The 19,156-nt window shown below is 29.3% G+C and overlaps 2 protein-coding genes across 3 annotated transcripts; one reads left to right on the top strand and one right to left on the bottom strand.

The window, feature by feature from the left end:
• Positions 1–311: 311 nt before the first annotated feature.
• LOC123297862 (oxysterol-binding protein-related protein 11) lies at positions 312–2,990 on the bottom strand. Its single transcript, XM_044879671.1, has 4 exons — positions 2,929–2,990; positions 2,446–2,591; positions 1,909–2,103; positions 312–1,689 (listed from the first exon to the last, which is right to left on the bottom strand). Exons 2-4 carry the CDS (start codon positions 2,584–2,586, stop codon positions 1,354–1,356), a joined length of 672 nt encoding a protein of 223 aa, XP_044735606.1. The 5' UTR covers positions 2,587–2,591; positions 2,929–2,990; the 3' UTR covers positions 312–1,353.
• A 191-nt stretch (positions 2,991–3,181) lies between these two features.
• Positions 3,182–8,535, top strand: LOC123297777 (disks large-associated protein 5-like). Of its 2 annotated transcripts, none has more exons than XM_044879553.1 (7): positions 3,182–3,937; positions 4,362–4,622; positions 5,586–5,765; positions 6,159–6,977; positions 7,531–7,724; positions 7,788–7,964; positions 8,355–8,535. In XM_044879553.1, the coding sequence occupies exons 1-6, from the start codon at positions 3,307–3,309 to the stop codon at positions 7,836–7,838; spliced, it is 2,136 nt and encodes a 711-aa protein (XP_044735488.1). In that variant the 5' UTR covers positions 3,182–3,306; the 3' UTR covers positions 7,839–7,964; positions 8,355–8,535. The 2 variants fall into 2 exon arrangements, with proteins under 2 accessions (XP_044735488.1, XP_044735490.1); XM_044879555.1 differs by lacking the exon at positions 8,355–8,535 and adding an exon at positions 8,136–8,174.
• Positions 8,536–19,156: the final 10,621 nt, after the last annotated feature.

Below are 19,156 nucleotides of genomic sequence, written 5' to 3'. Positions count from 1 at the left end.
AATTATAGTGAGAATCTTCTAACAATACTAAATATGGCAATATTCTAACTATTAGATTCATCATTTTAAAATTATTTGCAACGTACAAAATAATCCACATTTTTATTTATAACAAGCACTCTACAATTAATTATTATGGACGGGTGCTTACGGACAAAGTGTGGATGAAAATTGATATGAATAAAAATTAAAATTGCACACGTTAGTAGAAGCCCCATAAAATTTGTTTTTTAAATATATATATAGAAATGTGAATTTTTCGTATTTTTCAATAAAATTATTTTCAATAATTTACCTTAAAATTTAAAAAAACTATAGCTCCATACTAATTGAAACTTCTCTGGTATTTTCACAAGATTTCAATCTATTTTATATGAAAATTCAATAATGGTACGTTCCAAAATATAATCCATTATGCATTATGCCAATTAGTACGATTTGTTATCATCAATTTACATTGTATAAAAGTACGTTATGGTTTTAATAAAATCGAAAAAACAGTCTGATCTAGGAATGGAATTCGCGCCGGCATGTTTTTATGGTAGCCGATGGATGATGTTTATCTGAATGTACTTAACAAAATCATATTCACGCGAACTAAACTTTTTCGATTTTAGTTCAGACAAACATTTTCCACCGACTGCCGGTTATTTCGACTCGATTATGTATTTAGTAACATTGGTTAAAATAAAACTGTATAAACTGACTGTATTTATCCCTAAAAATGGTTTGGAAATTTGATATTTCTTAACACAAAGCTAGTCTACTTATAGCTTGCTTTTGCATCCATGTTTATTTCGAAAAATAATCATTTATTTTTTAATTCGCAAATAATGCGTGTTTTTAATTCTTTTAAAAAACGCGATTTTTTTTTTTACATATTAGGGAAGTTAAAAACGATCATAAATCTCATGAAAATTATACACCTAATTCTGTTTTGGTGTGCATTGTTTAATTTAACATTTCGTCAGGTCCATCTGATCTTTTGAGGATATACGTAACCTTGTCTAAGTATTCCAAATCTTTACTATGCGATACAATGGAAAGTTGTTTATGCTTTTTCTAAAAAGTTCATTAAAAAAAAGTATAATCTTAAATAAACTTTTGTAGTGAGAACACGGGTATGTTACACGAATATGAAGGTTGTATCGCGTTCGCATCAAATTTTTGTAAGTGATAGAATTAGGTGCATACCAAAGAACGTGTACAAAAAGTTTACAATGTTTCTTTCTCAACAATTGACTATACAAGTTTTTTAACGGCCATAATAATTTTGTAAGGCCAAGATATATGAAGTACAATTCAGTTTTTTTTTTTAATGCGAATAAAAAAATTATATTTATAAATAAATTACTAGTGATTATTCTCCTCGTTAGCTTCTTTTAATTTAGTATTTGATGGAGGACACGGTCGATAAAATACACTACTTGCTGTCATTGCATTTTCATTGTGTTGTGTTCGTTGCAATATCGCTAAACATTGTGTTAATGTATGTAAAGCAGCAGCTGATGTTGCCTTTAAACGTAATAAATTATGATCGGTATGATAATTGTTGATGCCTTCGAGGATACGACATAGTAATGCATCAGCTTGTTCAGTTCTATGTAATTGTGATCGTACACAACCGAATGCATCTAATACAGCTAAGTGTTCTCTAGGTGCCATTGGTGGACCTGTTGATCCTATTGCCTGCGTGAAAAATAAAAATTTATTAAAAACAAATTTATTTCTATTGCTCTTTCATTAATGTAACACTGAAGAACAATTCTCATTTGTTCAATCAAAATATTAGATGAAAGATCTAATTTTGGTTCAAGGCGACCGAAACCGACAAAAGAACACGTAACTTTTTTAATTCTATCTACCACCAAGACAGATTTTCGGTTGGCAACACTGTGTGAAACTTACTCTAGTGTGTGATTCAGCTACAGCTCTTAATGTATTAACCCATTCTTGACGTTCTCTCGCATCACTTGCTCTCAATTTAAGCATATCACCACTGGCACAATTGACAGTAAATGTTTTAGAATCCTCATCACTTGGGCAAATTACTGCTGCGGCCAGATGAACAGAACCTCGAGGTTGGCCATTTTCTGAAACTATCTAAAATAAAATTTCAAGTGAATTATTGGTGATATTAATCTTTATTTAGCAATACTCTCGTTGACGATAAAAGCAAATTGTTCACGTATAATAGGTAAATTGTGAGTTTGTTTGAGAGAAATCCTGTTTTACGAAAAATTCACCTTTCTCAGATAAATTCGTATCAGTAAATTTCAGTCTTTTATATATTTGATTATTATACTATTAACAGATTAACGCAATCCAAACCAGTAAGTTTTCAAATATTAATATTTTATCCCGTCAACAGAAGGCAACCTGTTTATAAGCGTTGCACCACTGTGAAAAATATCAAAGGTCAATATATACTTTGAAAAGGCATACCTTTTCACCTCCTTCGCATAAATAATATTGTAGTGTACCAGCTTGTGGATCTAATGTAAAAAATCGATATTGCCATCCTTTCATTACATTTGTGTATTTATATAATTGACCAGAATAGTGACGTTTTGAAGAAATATCCATTATGTCTGAAAATAATAATAAAATTTAAAGTAGACAGCAATAAAATTTAATGAATAACTAAGAAGTCAAATCGCAACTTTGTTTAATACTTTCCATAAAATTAGCATTTAAGTTAATACTATAGGTTATATATGAATTGGCTTTATATATTTTATTACTTTTATCAAATTTACCAATGATATCGACTTTATTTGGGGTTTAAAGATTTAATTTTTATTATAATATCATTTTTTATGAAATTTAGATATTTATGTAGCCAAAATAGTGTACTTTTTAAGAGCGCTATTATTAAATAATTATCAAATTCTGGTATAAAAATAAGTACAAAAAAAAAATACATACTTGATAAAAATTAAACGAAAAATGAATAATCATGGAATGTATATATTTGGAAAAAAATATTATTCTACATTTAAATTTTTTCAGTCATTTGACATTTTGACAGATGAAGTAGTGGCCGGGTTTTCATTTTTCAATCATAATTTGCGCATCTATCACCGCGCATTATAATAGATAGCGGCACAGTCTAAAAGTCATAATTTCCGTTAGTTGTTTATCTTTATCCAAAAAATATATTTAAAAAAATAGTGTTTTAAAACCGTTGTATTATCGAAAAGAATTATAATTAATAAATAAAACCATAATAAAACTTAAAAAACATAAAAACAAAATCTAAAATAATACAAATTAATATATTAAGTTTTACCTTCCGATTAAAACATGCATTCGTTAAAAAGTAAACTTCGACAGCAATTATCTCAAGATCAGAAAATTAGAAGAACAACTCGTTTTGATTCAACTCGACAGATAGATTTAATAAATTTTGATAATAGTATCGAAGTGAAAAAAAATGAAAGCCCCGTGCGTGTTCAACATGAAAAAGTTAGTAGACTCGAAAAACTCTACAAATATCGATTAGAAAAAAAGAACAGAGAAAAAGAAAAAGTATCACAACGTCCAATATTTAAAGTGACGCGTGCTCCATCATTTGCTAAAGTTATCCCATTACCAAAAACCAAGGTGCCGACTTATAATAATGTTAAAAGTAAAACAGATTCAAATTTACAACTTAGAAAGAAACCTGATAATCATCAGAAAACCCAGTTTCAGTTTAAAGTTGCAGATAATCACCAGTTTAAAGCTCCTGAAATAACATTAAGGAACACAACACTACCATCAACGTCTATCGTGACTAGATCAATGGCTAAGAAAGACAAAAGTATTCAGGAAAAAGTTACTAATTTGGAATGTCTACAACAAGAAATTAAAATGAAAAATAACAAATTTTTTAATTCATTACCAAAATCACAAGTATTTGCAACAACAGTTCCTGATTTTCTTGTACCGAAAGGTGTTTTTTTTTAAATTTTACATCAAATACATTTTAGCTAAATTTTAAGTCTTAACATAATAATTGAAGACTTACCACTGTAATAAGATCAAATACATTTGTTAGAAAAATTCTAAGTCATAAGAATCGAAGACTTACGAGTGTAATAAGTTGGATGTTAAACTCAATCTGAACAGTTAGAACAAAAAAGGATCCTTCACATTTCGATCGATTCCTTCACATACTTGCTTGACAAGTTATTTTTAAAATTAGCAATAAATATATTTTCTATTTAAAGTAATAAAGTGCGATTTTGTTAGATAACAACAATCGTCAATGTCTTCCTTTCAAATTTTATTTTTTTAATATCAAAATAGTTTCTGTTATCGATCATTAAGAAGTAAACATTTTGTTTGATTCGGCTATTAATAATATTTTTTTACAGATATACCAACAATTCAATCTAAATCACGTAAAGTACGCGAAAAAGAAGCCGCAAGAACTAAGGCTAAAGCTGGAACGTCTGCTAGTTGGAAAACAAAAAGTGATTCGAGTAAAGGAGAATATTTTTCCGCTACATCATTGGAAAACACGACCTTTTTCTCTCCTCTTACAGCACCACAGCCATTGCTTTCTAGTACCTTTATACAGCCTGGAAAAACTGGAATTGTTTTAGAGACAACAACAATTGTTTCTGCGCCGGAAGGTAATACTTCATAATTATTTTTTTAGAAGTTTATATAATTTATATTTACTTTTCTTTTAGTAGAGATTACAAAACAGTAAAATTAATTTTTTTTTTTGTGTATCTTAATATATATATTTCTTGTGTGCGTGTGTATGTAATTGAACTCCTCCTAGACGGCTGGACCGATTTTGATGAAATTTTTTGTGTGTGTTCGTGGAGATTCGAGAATGGTTTAGATTTACAATTTGGTCCAGTACAACTGTTTTTGAGGGCTCCGTACCAAAAAAATGAAATTTCATTAAATGGTGGGAGCGCATATAAATCATATCACATTATGTATACTATGTATTTTTAATAGTATTCAGGTATTGCCAATAGGCATTTATTAGAGCCATATGCGAGCGCAGCGAGCTCTACTATCAAAGGTCAGGCCAAAGGTCGAAGGTCAGGCCACTCCAATAAATAGGAGTTAAATTGGGGTTTAGCGGGATGGGTTTAGCGGACAGGCTAAACGTAGTATAGGTATTCATGAATTGGAGTTACGTTTTTACGGGACAACGTCCGTCGGGGCCGCTAGTGTATATTTAAATACGGAGTGTCTTTTTCCACCCGCCGCGGATATCTGTGTCTATAATTTCAGACGCGAATATACATGGATGTATAGTTAGAGTCACGAATTGAATATTTTCTCTCGGATTGGCCATACCTTTAATGGGGTCGAGTAAGAAGGGCTCTTTCCGTTCACCCCGTGATGACGTCCACCCTGTGATCCTTAAAGGCTCTAATATCCGTGACGTGTAGCAATAACAGCACTTATTTAAATGTAATTTTACAATTCCTGCTAAGAATATGTCTTAGGAAGAAAAATGTTTTTTCTTTTAAATGGTTGTATTTTGAAAACGAAATTTCTTCTGTTATTTAACGTTAAAAAGAAAATGTTGTATTTGACTCGACGATTAACAATATTTTCCATTTTTTCAGATATATCTACGAATACATCTAAATCACGCGTACTCGAAAAAAGTGATACAAACAGGGACGCTGAAACTGGACCGTCTAAATCACCACAAACATTACTTTCTAGTACCTTTTTAGAACCTAAAAAATGTGGAAATGATGATGCAGAGACTACAACGATTCCAATTTTTTCGGCACCGAAAGGTAATACTTTTGGTAATTAAAAGTTAGTTCTATCTTGACTAAGGGACAGTGGGAGGAATAAAGTTTATTCCAGGCAAATTTCAAAACAAATTATATAGAATTATTAAGTTAACCAGATTAAATAATTTTTTTGGAATAAATTAACTAATAATAATGCTCCAACTGTTTATTCAATAAAGTACAAATATTACGGTGGCTCCATTGTGACCCGTGTTTGACTATGACCCACCTCCCTATACATTATTAGAGTTTTTAAAATAAGAAAGTTTTTCTAACTTCTCCGTACCAAAAGTGGCTTTTTCGAAAATATTCTCTCATATTGAATAATTTTATAAAAATGTTTTCTTTTATTCGAATATCAATAAAAATTGTTTTATATTATCATTTTTTCAGATGTGTCTATAATACCTAAGGTACACGAAAAACACATCGCACAAAAACGTATTTCACATAAAAGTCCTGAAAAAGATACCACACTAAAATCAGAATCACCAAAGATACCTGAAAAAGATGGCCCATACTTTGAAAGATTATTGGATTCAGAAATAGATCGCTTGGAAAAACGTTGTAAATGTTGGGAAAGCATTATTGTCGAAGAATCACAAAATATAACAAAAGAAATTTTGGATGAAGTTGATTCATCAATTGGTCAAACTAGATTGTTGATTAGAAAAAAATTTGAACAATTCCGAACTTTAACTCGTGGATGGACACGTGATAAAAAAATTACATCAGATGATTTACAAGGGTTTTGGGATATGATATACATGCAAGTAATAAACCTTGATAAAAGATTTGGCGAATTAGAAATTGCGAAAACAAATAACTGGGAACAAAAAGAAAATGCAGTTAATGTACCAGTTATAACTATCAAACCGGTTAAAAAAATTAATAAGGTTAAAGCTGGACCGTCTGCTGGTTTGAAAGCAGCTATTGCTGCTGCTCGTAAAAAGAAATTGGAAAATCAAGAAACAGATAACAATGGTGGCGTTACAGAAAATGAAAATATTGAAAATATAGAAAATATGAGTACGATTAATTTGGATACTAAACGCGTGCGTACAAGAAGACAAGCTTATGCAAATACAAAGACAGAAAAAGTCGAGGAAACTCAAAATTCATCCTGCAATTCAGATAGCTCTTCTGTTAATAAGTCTTCGTCTTTTGGAAGAAACAAAATCAGGAGAGGGACAGTTTACAATTTATTATATGGTAAGTAACTTTTTATAAAAAAAACTAGCTTTTTCCAGCAGGTTCGCTCGCCGCAATATAGAAAATGCCAACTTGAATGACAAATCCACCACAGCCCCCGGAGTCAAACATTACAACAGAAAACGTTTTATGATGTAAAAGAAATCAAATAAAAAACCAAATTAATCGATTTTCGGTTTTAAGTTTAATGAAATTCTAGCATATATAAAAGAAAAAGTAGTTTTTCAGGTGTTTTTCCCATTTTCGGGGGATGGCGACGTATATCTTAAGTTTTCTATTCATTTAATTTATTACGGGTCGAATGGATGAAAAAATCTTACCATTCTATCGTAAATAGAAGTAAAAAGAGCAGTTTAGTTAGCAGTGGCCATCGCTTTTAGAATCCAAGGAAGGAAATTTAAATATTTTGAAGGCATCATTGTACTAACAATCTCTATTCTTAAGTTTTCAGATTGAGATAAAATAGTAACTGGCTTTTATCTTCTAAATATTGTGACAATTTTTAATTTGACAATTTAATGATTGAATTTCTAAAATATCCTATGTTTTACAGGTAAATCCGATAAATCCGAAAATTCGGTTGAAGCGCCTACTAATATAACACAAGATTTTTCATCACATAAATTTATGTCCAATTTGGAGTTGAAAACGACACCCAAAAGAAAAAGCATTCGGAGATCTGTCCAATCACCTGGTTTATTTATGATGCGTGCTTCATTTGGAGCAAAAATTGCTGAATTAAATTCGGTAATTTAACAATTTTGGTTGTATGAAAAGTACAAGTAAATTTTATCTTAATTTTGATTTTAGTCGATTGAAAAGTGCTCCATAAATTCTGAAAATGGAAGTGGGAATGAATGAATGAATGGAAATGATAAAACTAAAAATTGAGAAAATATTAAAATGACAACAAAACAAAAGACACTTAAGATCCATTAAGATTAAGGTGTGCGATTTAGATGAATCTCTTTATAAGAATAGTTAAGGGTAAGCCAATGGCGTTTTTTTCAACGAATTTTTTGATAGAATTCGTCCAAATTTTCGTAACCGAAAATCTTGGAAAAAAATCATCAATAATTATTTTGCAAAATTATTTAAATAGTTTTATTTATATTTTCTGCCCACTTTTAACTGATAACACTTTTTAATTATTTTCAGTGAAGGTATTGAGATAATAATTGAAAAAACCGTAATATTTTTTAGCGTTGAATAATACATTCAAATAAAATGCTCTTCTATATTTTTTTCGTCAAATGCTTAGTTTTTGTGATAAAAATTATCTAATTGTCTCAATACTATTTTTTAAAAACCCGTAATCTAACAAATTTATTTTTATAAAAAATTGATGACTTTTATTTTATGTTCTTTTCGATTAAGTGTTACAACCACTACTCTAAAATTGGTATACAAGAGATCAAAATGCATGTAAAAACTTTGGCAGATCCATCAAAGAATTGTTAGTCATTAATAATTTTACTGTGATCACGTGCTGGTGACACGTATTTTAATATTTAACATTAGTTTTAAAGTTTATACAAATATTTTTTAAATGTAAATCCACCGATGTTATTATAAAGTATTTTTATGCATCTTTATAATAAATAATTTTTTTAATCTGTTTAAAATCGATGCGTATTATAAGAATCCTTTTATTAAGTTCCTGCTTTATCCTTATCATTTTCTCCTGTTTTCTAAAGATTCATTATGGTATTTTTTCATTGACTTTACCACCTTTCTGGTTTTTTTTTGACAATTTAAAGCAGATTGTTGCAGGATTCCTACAATATTTATTTCTCTTACTACTATGTTAAAAAAATATTAAGAAAAAGTACTTGTATGTGAACTATGAAAATTGGGAAAATTAACAGGATTTCCGAAAAATAAAAGTACTCACGGCAGGTAGAATATGAATATCTATAACATATCCAAATTTCAAATTGATAGAGTAAAGGGTATAATCACATTCTTATCTGGAAAGCCGATTTTCTTTATAAACTTTTTTTTCCACTAATGAATATTATTTAATAAATTGTAAAGTTTCACGCCAATCAAAAATGTGTATAGAGCAGCCTTAAGGAATTAACAAAAAAGATTTGAACGTGCAAATGAAAATCAGTTCAACTTAATTAAGTAAAAATATTATCGGACAGCGACATATAATTTTAAATTAATAGAATAATAATCAATTAATAATAATTGATATAAATTTTATTGAAATATAAACAATAATTGCGGAACAATATAATAAATTTAAAATGTATGAATAGTACAATGACATTTTAATTAATTTGTAATCAATATTTTAAAAATTATGTATTGATCATTGGCAAAATGCATGAACACAATGGCGACAAATATCTTAAATCATATATATAAGAAAATGTTAACAAGTACAATTTGCAAAATTTAAAATAATCCTCGATTAAATTAGACATTTTTGCCCATCAATGTGTAACTCCAGAGATTATTCCCCTACTGAAATGTTTGGCTTGCACTATCGGAGTATATAACTAGGCCGAGATATTGGTGGTTTTTTTTTGGGAAAATACAAAAAAAATGTAGCTCTTTAGATATTAAAAGCCCTTTAGATATAAACAAAAAAAATTTCAATGGTAGGTATATCCTCCTGAATGTGTTAGCAATTTATATAAAAAAAAAATTATCAATCATGAGGACTGAAAAAAGTCATTACTAAAATTGAAGTCATTGTAGCTCTAAACCGACGATATAGACACATTGTTTTATAAACAAATTAAATATTACTTAATTACAATTTCGAAAATTAATTTCACCGATATCATTCTGGCATTCTGGGTATCATCTGTTTCTGACACCTTTATAAACATATACATTATACATATCAAGTGTCACAAAAGTAACGGTATGGTCCAAGTAGGTATTTGCAAGAAGTAGGTATTTGCAAATACTTTATTTATTAAAATTGGATAAAATTTGGATGTGATATATCAAAATTAAACTTTTTGGATTCTGATGACGTCATAAAGTTAAAAAATTCTTTTTTTTATAATACAGGCAAATTTGATCCGATCTTATTGGATTTTTTTTTGAAACCAACTAATTTTGGGTCATTCTTTTCAGTTTCGATGCCACTTTTGCGCTAGCTATCACTTATGTGCTTAATTCCGTGATTAGGACCCCATCCTCTTGAAACCTATCAGAGCTAGAATAATTTTGACCACAAATATGAAAATTATAACCAAAATTTAGTCGGATTACTTAGGTATTTGCAAGGAAGTAGGTATTTGCAAATACTTTATTTACCAAAATTGGATAAAATTTGGATGTGATAGAGCAAAATTAAATTTTTTAGATTCTGATGACGTCATAAAGTTAAAAAGCTCGATTTTTTTGATAACAGAGGCAAATTTGGTCCGATCTGATTGGAATTTTTTTTGAAACCCAATAATTTTGGGTTATTCTTTTCAGCTGTGATGCCATTTTTTCGCTAGCTATCACTTATGACGCTCACTAAATAATTTTTTTACCAATGAACTTTATGTTTAATTTTGCCTTTAAAGTTGTTAAGCTGCCCCTTCTGCAACACAGTGTATATACCTATAATAACTTTATACAAATTTGTACATTATATTCGTTGAACATACACAAAATCATCGATAATAAATTATGTTGTCTGGATATCATTCCACTTCCCTTTTCCTCTAATTTTGCAGAAATTATAAACTTGTTCGTCAAATTTTATTTTATTATATCGTTCAAAATATGTAACTTACAATTTCGTAGCCAGCTAGTGGACCAGAGGAGAGGTCTATGTAAGCTTACAAATACAAAAACATGTAAACTTGCAAATACTTGTAACTTGCATATACAAAAACGATTGTATGTCAAGTAATGATGTCATTCAAGATACTCTACACTGTTTTAGAAGTAAAGAATTAATTTTTTAAAATGCAGGAGTTTTTAACGATTGTACATTTGTGTACTTTTAAAGATTTTCAAAAAACAACTTCACTTTTCTGCCCGTGCAATGAGAATTCGTCACCTGAAGTGATAAAAAAAAACTGTAGTTATCATCCCTCTTTTGATTTTATTTTATTTGTACGAGTAATTTATCAATTAAATACAAATAGTGCGTAATTTTGTTGACGGATGTGATATTTTTTGATTGGGTTCAATTATAAGAAATTAAATACAAGTAATTAAATTTTTTTTAAAATAATTAGTACATAACAACCCCAATATATTTTATTTAAAAACATCTGTTCATATAAACATGCATACAAATAGGGTAATGTGTAGTACCTTAGGCCATTTCTTCCCTAATCCTTCCTTATAAAAAAGGATTAAATATTTGTGAAAAGGTTACAAAACACTTAAATGACCTAATATGCAGCACTGTCTGTATAGGGTATTTTAACAATTAAACCAGCCAATGGTTTATTTTCTCTTTTTATTTCTGATTTCCATGAAACTCACCACTTAAAGTAATCTTGACCCAAAAAATACAAAAATCGGATTAATTTGATGATTTTATGTATTTTTCCTGAAATATCGTCCAAAATTGCATATGATAGCGATTTCTCGGATCTAAAATACAGTTGAGTTCTAACTTGTATAGAAAATTAAAAAATAAAGGCAATTCATTTTAAATTTTGTCGATTTTTGAGTTTAAGAACACAAAACATTAGCAATTTTATTTATAGTGAATTTTGATCCCAGGTGATACACTCTCACCTATCGATATATAAAATTAACCCTTTCTACTAATGTAGGTAGGTATAAAAAGAAGGACATTGCACACACGATAAGGACATTAGTTACAGATGTCCTCCTCTTCCATCTGTGTGCATATTTAGTTGGTTGTTAATCGATACTCAAGTATTTAATTTGTTCAATTTATAATTATTGTCCCTTCGTAAATAAATACGTATCGTATCCGTATGGTAAGTAACCTCTAATAAATTATTAAAATGGGGTTCAATTTGTATAATCGATTTTCCATTTTTTTATATGACAAATATTTTGATATAAATAGCACACAACCTAATCTTAATATAGGCCATTAAGTTTACCCGCAAAATTTTAATTTTGATAACAAGGGCTAACAAAACGAGAATAAGACTGCAGTTAAGTTAAGTTAATACCTTAACTTTTAATTGGGTGCATTTTGGAGTAAATTTTTATACAGGCAAACAGTATTAACAAAAAACCATTAATTAATGCCATAACAGCAAGTGATCGATAAAAGCTCAACAAACTGTAGGTTTGGCACTTAGGCTATAGAGCCCATTGTGATACCATATATGTGTTTTACCACCTTTACGCTGATAATTTCATTTATCGCTCCTGCGCTCCTGCATACCGCGAAATTGGTTACGCCTTAACCAACAGAGCTAATAGGGCGAATAAAGTGTAAAAAGAAGAAGTCTAGTTGTGAATTTAAGTCACAAGGATCTTTCTAGATATTGTCATGCAGAAGAGGAAATCGAAATACATCATCACTAGGGATTAAATGATCTACGTCCTAGATCAGGGATGTTTTTTAATTAATAACGAAGTTAAACCTGTTCTTTACAAAATCAATTGAAGTGTAAATACCGCAAAGTTATCTCTGACTTGTGTAAATCAAATTTTCCAAGCATAAAGTCATATGGCTAATCTAAGTCATCTGGCTAATTCGTCCTCCAATTTCAAATTCGGCATGTATCATTCTTTTCTGGAGAATAATTTCGATGAGTTAATTCATACTGATGATTATTATAGTCGAAGAATTAACTTTAATCCTAGTAAGCTTAAAATATGGCCATGAATAGCCTATTGCAATCATCTTCTTCCTCTCTCTGCTTTAAAATCCCAATTTTCAGGGTGGTTTAGCTATAGCCACTCTCACTCCTTGATTTGGAATATTATGGAGTAACTGTGTATTTTTTTTATCTGCGCTGATTTGAATATACACTGTAAAAAAAGTAAGCATTTAAAATATGTTCTTAACATGGTAACAAGTAAATATTTTCTTGGTTTAAGAAAAATAATGATTTTCTTGAATCAAGTACTTAGACCGTTGACACAAGAAATATATTTACTAGTTATAAGAACATCAACAGTCATGTTAACGCGTGTACTTCAACCCAGTAATTTTTTTATGAATGGACTGACGTCGGTTTTATTATTTTGTTCTGTAGGGGACGAGAAGAATGAGAACAAAAATGATTCTCTTTCTGCCCACATTTTAAATAATTTATTTCAGTCGAGAATTTAAGTGTTTTTTAAGTGTTCAGACACTTGATTTACCTATAAGAACCCATATATTATGATGTAATGTTTCTCATGTATAACGTAACAAGGTGTTTCATAATTATTTAATCTTTAACTTACAAAAATTAAAGATATGGAAACAGAAGATGAAAGTTAAAGGAGAAAACCCTGTAGGTATCGCTTATCCAATAAAAAAAGAATTATTCAAATTAGTTTACGGGCACGGAAAATGTCGAATAACAATACAATATTGCAAATCTTCTCGTCTTTCGAAGTTGGTGAAGTTTCAGTCTATTGGATAGAAAAGAAAAAACATTAAAGAACTCAAATATTTATTACATTTGGATCATTTTATTAAACGTGCGGCCAATTTAATAAGATTCTGGTAGTCAGTCGGTAACTAGGAACCATTTTAGCATTTTTATTCGAGCAGTCGCCTTTAGTCTATGTTGCCTTCGACACGTTCCTATCCTTGCTTCCAACTATTTAAGGTATTTCGATACCGTAAAAATGAAAATGGTACCAAGAATTTGAAATTTTATTTATCAACTAGATTGATACCCTCCCGCTTCACTGGGCTTAAAAGTAAAAACCACCGCTTTATAGCCTTCATCCTCTCTTGATATACACAGTTTTCAATTTCGTTAAATGTAAAATAGTCATAATTCATTGAGTATATCAGAATAGCATGGCCCTGATTTGTTTGACATTTACTATTTTATATTTTTACAGAATTATTTAATTTATGGTTCAAAATGATAATCATAGATCTGTTCCATCTATAATCATCATTTTGAACCATAACTTAAAAATTTTTTGTAAAAATTTAAAAAATGGTAAATGTTAAATTAAATTTTTTTATTTTTTTTAAACATATCTTTATAAATTATAGTTAATGTGTTATTCTGATATATCAGCTATATTTCTGTACAGTTTCATTAGAAACCATTCGCCAGTTTTAGCAAACAAACAAACAAACATGCTTACTTTCACATCTATAATATATAGGGATTAATCATCCTTTTATACGTCTTTCGTGAAAAATTCATATCAATCGAAATCAATTCAGGGAATCGATATGAATTTTTCACAAAAGTTTTCACAAAAATCACCTACCTATATAAGGGTGATTAATTGATAAATAAAATTATAAATTTTTGTTATCTTTTTCATTTTAAGTTTTAAGGAATTTCGATACCGTAAAAATAAAAATGTAACAAAAAACTGTTTTTAATAATCAATTTATCGTAAATCGTACAGAGAAAATTGAAATTTATACAAAAGGCGTATTAACTGACACACAAAAGTTCAGATTTATGATAACTTTTTCGTTTTCGTTTTTAGATTTTTGATAACTTTTTCGAAACGCCTGCCTTAAGAAAAATTCTAAATTATTTTGATATACATTGTATTCCAAGTATGTGTTGTAAAAGAAATAATTTCTTGTACATATATCTTGACGGTAATTTTTCTAGTACATAAAAGGTATGAATTTAGGTTGAAATATAGAAATATGCACCTAGTATTTATGTTTTTATATTAAATTTAAGTCGATAGTTTTCAAAAAAGGAAATTCCTTGATTTGAAAAAAAAAAATGTTCAAATATATACAAGAAATTGAAAAAAATCAACATAAGAAATTGAAAAAATGCTAATATAGTTGGGTAAATCTACCGGATTTTGATAATAAATTCGTAAAATTTTGGGAAATGCCTATTTTTTTTAAATAGGTTTATTTTGTTGTAAAAAACAGAGAAAAGGAGTTTTCTGGTTCTGGAAAGATTTGCACGACCTTCTGCACGAAATTTTAATCTCTACATTGTTTTATCATTTACCATTATCGAATACAGTCAAACCTGGATAAGCGAAAGTTCAAGGGAGCACAATCTCATTCTCGCTTATAGAGGTTTCTCTTTAAGGCCAGTTTCTCGCTAATGCAGGTACATGGGTAGCGTTTCTTTCTTATAGAAGTGCGCAGCAATAACAAGTCACAGCAAGTACGAATGTAGTAAATATTCCTCCTAAATAATATAAATAAATAAATAAAGCTCGACTGCCGCGTATAGAGGTATAGATAAGTAGCAATCTCACTTACGGAGACCCATGAGGGAAAAGCTACTCTCTCTTACAGAGGTTTCTCTTTCTCGTTAATAGAGGTTTTGGGAACTTAAAATGATTGGTCTTGTTTATTACTCTCACTTAAAGAGTTTTCTCACTTATCCAGTTCTCACTTACCCTGGTTTTACTGTAAATGGCCCACTCCAGCCAGATTTGGTAACCGGTAGTAGCCCAACCAAAAAATCGCTACGCCCTTGATGGATGCCTGTATTCCATCTGTATATGAATAAGACTCGCTTATTAACAAGAGATGGATCCACCCTGTATTTATTTATTATGCATTTTTGAAGGACTTAACTATTACTGTTAGGTAAAAATGTATTTATGCATTCAACATAAAAAAAGGGATAAATTGAACGATGAACATTTACATATTTTAATATAAAAACCAAACAGTGAGTTCTGAGTCCTTTGATATATCCTTATCATAATCATTCGATATTTACTGCAGTTTTTAGTTTATAGTTAGTTTGGAGGATTTTAAAATGACTCTTTGTATGTGTTTAATATATGTATGTATGTATGTATGTTTTATTTATTTTTTTGAGGGGTATTTAAACAATTGAATAGATGAGTAAATCTCAGTCTCTTTTGTTATCGTAACAGAAACAGTGACGGATTTTTAAAATCTAAGTTAGCTCTGAGTTTGAGCCTCGTTTGGTTTAGTTTGAAAATTATGGTTGTGGTTTTCCTACAATATTCTCTAAAAGCTTTGGATTTTATGCTCGTTAATAGTATATAAGCTTGTAGTGAAATAGTGCATATTTTATTATCTTTACAGTAACACTCAACGTTTCAATTTACAATCCCTATATATTACAAGTGTAAAAGTAAGCATGTTTATTTGTTTGTTTATTTGTTTGTTACGCTTTCATGCTAAAACTAGCGGATGGTTTTTAATGAATGTCAAACAAATCATGACCAACTCTTCTGATATACTCTATGAATTATGACTATTTTACATTTAACAAAATTGAAAACTGTGTAAATCAAGAGAGGGTGGAGGCTATAAAGCGGTGGTTTATAAGAAAAAAATTACTTTGAAATGTTTACCGATACTTAAACTAAATTATACGCATATCCAGGAAATCTGATCAAGGCTATGATTGGATCTGAAATCACACCAAAATTTCATAATACGCACTACAAGTCAGGTATTTATAAATTGTTCTTGAAAAAAATTCGGGTAAGATACGAATCCACGGGAAAGTAAATGCCAGTAACTTGGCAAATATTAAAAGAGTTGAAAAATGCGTCATTTATCTACAATTCCATTCTATTACACAATAACTTTCTTTTAATGAATTATAGGTATTATTATACAGTTGGCAAAAACAATCGCCGAAAAAGACGAAAATCGAAAAACTCGATTTTTATAAACATCAATATCTTTTCTCAATTGCGACACTGAAGCTTTTATTATTATTTTACTTTATATTGTTTTTAAAAATAATAAAAACATTTATTTTTGTTAAAATCATAAAAAATAATATTGTTTTTAAAAGTAATTTTTATATTTTTGTAGTTTAATTTGTAAGAATATCAAAACGAAAAAGAAATGGCTAATAATTGTCATAGTCATTTAGTCTTTTGTATGGAATACGACAGTAAAAAATAATCCCTAAACATCACTAAAACGTCTTTTTGTGTTCGGTTAAATAAAATGTCCGTCTATGTGTTGTAATCATATATGAAGGGAGAAACTTGGTAGATAATTAGGAGGTTATTCGCACAAAACAAAAATTTAAATCTAACGAGTTACAGATATTGTATACGTTAAGTTTTCGACACAAAAGATTTTTACCAAAATTAGCATTTTTCAAACGAATCGAATAAAACGCCATTGCATGCAGCAGCAAAACTTAACTTTGCAAAGTTACGTTTTGTTGTATGTTGTGCTCGTCTTAAAGTGTTTTCCCTGATCAGAATTTTACTGCGTTTTTTTTTTTTTAAGTTTAAAATTTTAATTTCGGATTAAACCTTAAGAATTTAAGCTGTTTCTCAGAAACTTTTCCTTCAGATACCAATTTTTCGACTTTTCCGATGTTTTCAAAACAGTATCACAAAACTATTTGAACCTCTTAAGTATAAGAAAAATGCCACAAACTTTGCATGATTTTTCACATTTTCAACATCCGGTTGGTTCTTTTTATTGACCTCATATTCTTAACCTCTTGTACCTTTTTTTTATATACATTATTTTCTAACCATTCAGTTAAAAATAAATATATTTGTGGATAATTTAATTTCGATAGAAATCGATTTAAAATATGAGAGTGATAAATGAAAAATGTTTTCTTACGATATTAAATTTATTTTATTTCTTAAATTAAATAAATGTAGGTAAGTAAATAATAAAAGAAATTGATCAAATAAAAAATTGCAACTAAAATCAATAAATAACTTAATTATTTTAATCTGATGGAATAAACTTGATTTGAAAAAGAAACCTACACGGAATTGTGTAAAAACAACTCTTAGAAAGTTTGATTGCCTTAAAGAAAAATAGATTGATTTTACTTTTCGATGAAAGATTTTATTGTTTTTGAAAAAAAACTTCTATATTGAAACAATTAAAAAGTTCAGAGACTAGTCTAGTAGTGATTAGTTAAAATCGTATACTATAAACAGTGACAAAAGTTTTCTGTAACAAAATTGGATGAACGAATTAGCGAATTTAGCGTTCCATATTAATATATCCTCTAGGCTCATCTCTTATATAAATCGGCATATGTCGGCAGTGGCACTTCAAAGTTTCGCCAATGTATTCGAGCTTTGTTGGGATGTAGTTAGAATTTGGTTCGTGGCCGTGGTTTGGTTCGTGATTCGTGCCTAGTCAAATTTACATTTGTTTTAATTTGCGTAAGCTTACAACATTATATAGCTCTTAAGTGAAGGAAATGGTGTGTACCTATATATAAATATATAGATTCTATATGTGCATTCGTAGAGGTTAATTGGGTTCACGCCACTGTAAAATTTTATTAAAAATACAAATCTAATCAATACTTTCCAATATTTTATAGGTATACTAAAGTGCAGGATTACACCTCTGATATTTCTTATGTAATAACAATGATATTAATGAAAGTAATTAAAAACCATTGATTTTTTTCGGGATCAAACGGTTATCGATTTTCTGGTTTCGGTCACTCGAGCGATTAATCTAACTGAAGTTACAAAGTCAAGTGCTAAGTGCGTTTTAGGAATACACTATACGAAATTGTGTCTTATTTTCCCACCTTTTCTTTGAATGGCAACTGAAAAGTGCTTATTATATCGGTTTTGAATAAGATGAGGGATTTTTTGAGAGTATTACGGGAAATTCGTTTCCTACAATGAAACCTAGTACCACTAAGGGGAATAAGGATTGTATCGTATAAATACCAAAAGAGTTGAAATAAGGAAACAGCAATTTTCAAGCGTTTAAGTTTCTGCCTGTTCAAAGTATGAAAGACACTATGGGTCAAAATATAGGAAAAATTTTAAATGAAACAGTAGTACACTTTCTGATGGAATAAATTATTTCACTTTTCAGTGTAACTTGATTTCGAATATAGAACAAAAGGATTTTTACTCATATTTCATATTATTTTCTCGAAAACGTGAGAGGCTAGAACACGTCAAAGGCCTGCTGTAAAGTAAACTCACGTAAACGCAAACTTTTTTATGCTCAGTGAATTATTAAAATTCAATGACCACAAGCAAGAACAATCTGTACGCAAAGTTCTTCAATCAATATTGTTTATATATTATGATTGCATGTAATTTATTATTGGTTATTTTTATTTATTAATGGTCGGTGTGGGTAGATTGAAACAATTTTT

The sequence above is a fragment of the Chrysoperla carnea genome, chromosome 4 (genome assembly GCF_905475395.1).
Source record: "Chrysoperla carnea chromosome 4, inChrCarn1.1, whole genome shotgun sequence".
Lineage (NCBI taxonomy): Eukaryota > Metazoa > Arthropoda > Insecta > Neuroptera > Chrysopidae > Chrysoperla > Chrysoperla carnea.
The sequence above is the reverse complement of the archived record's forward strand: the minus strand, read 5'-3'. Positions and strand labels throughout refer to the sequence as shown.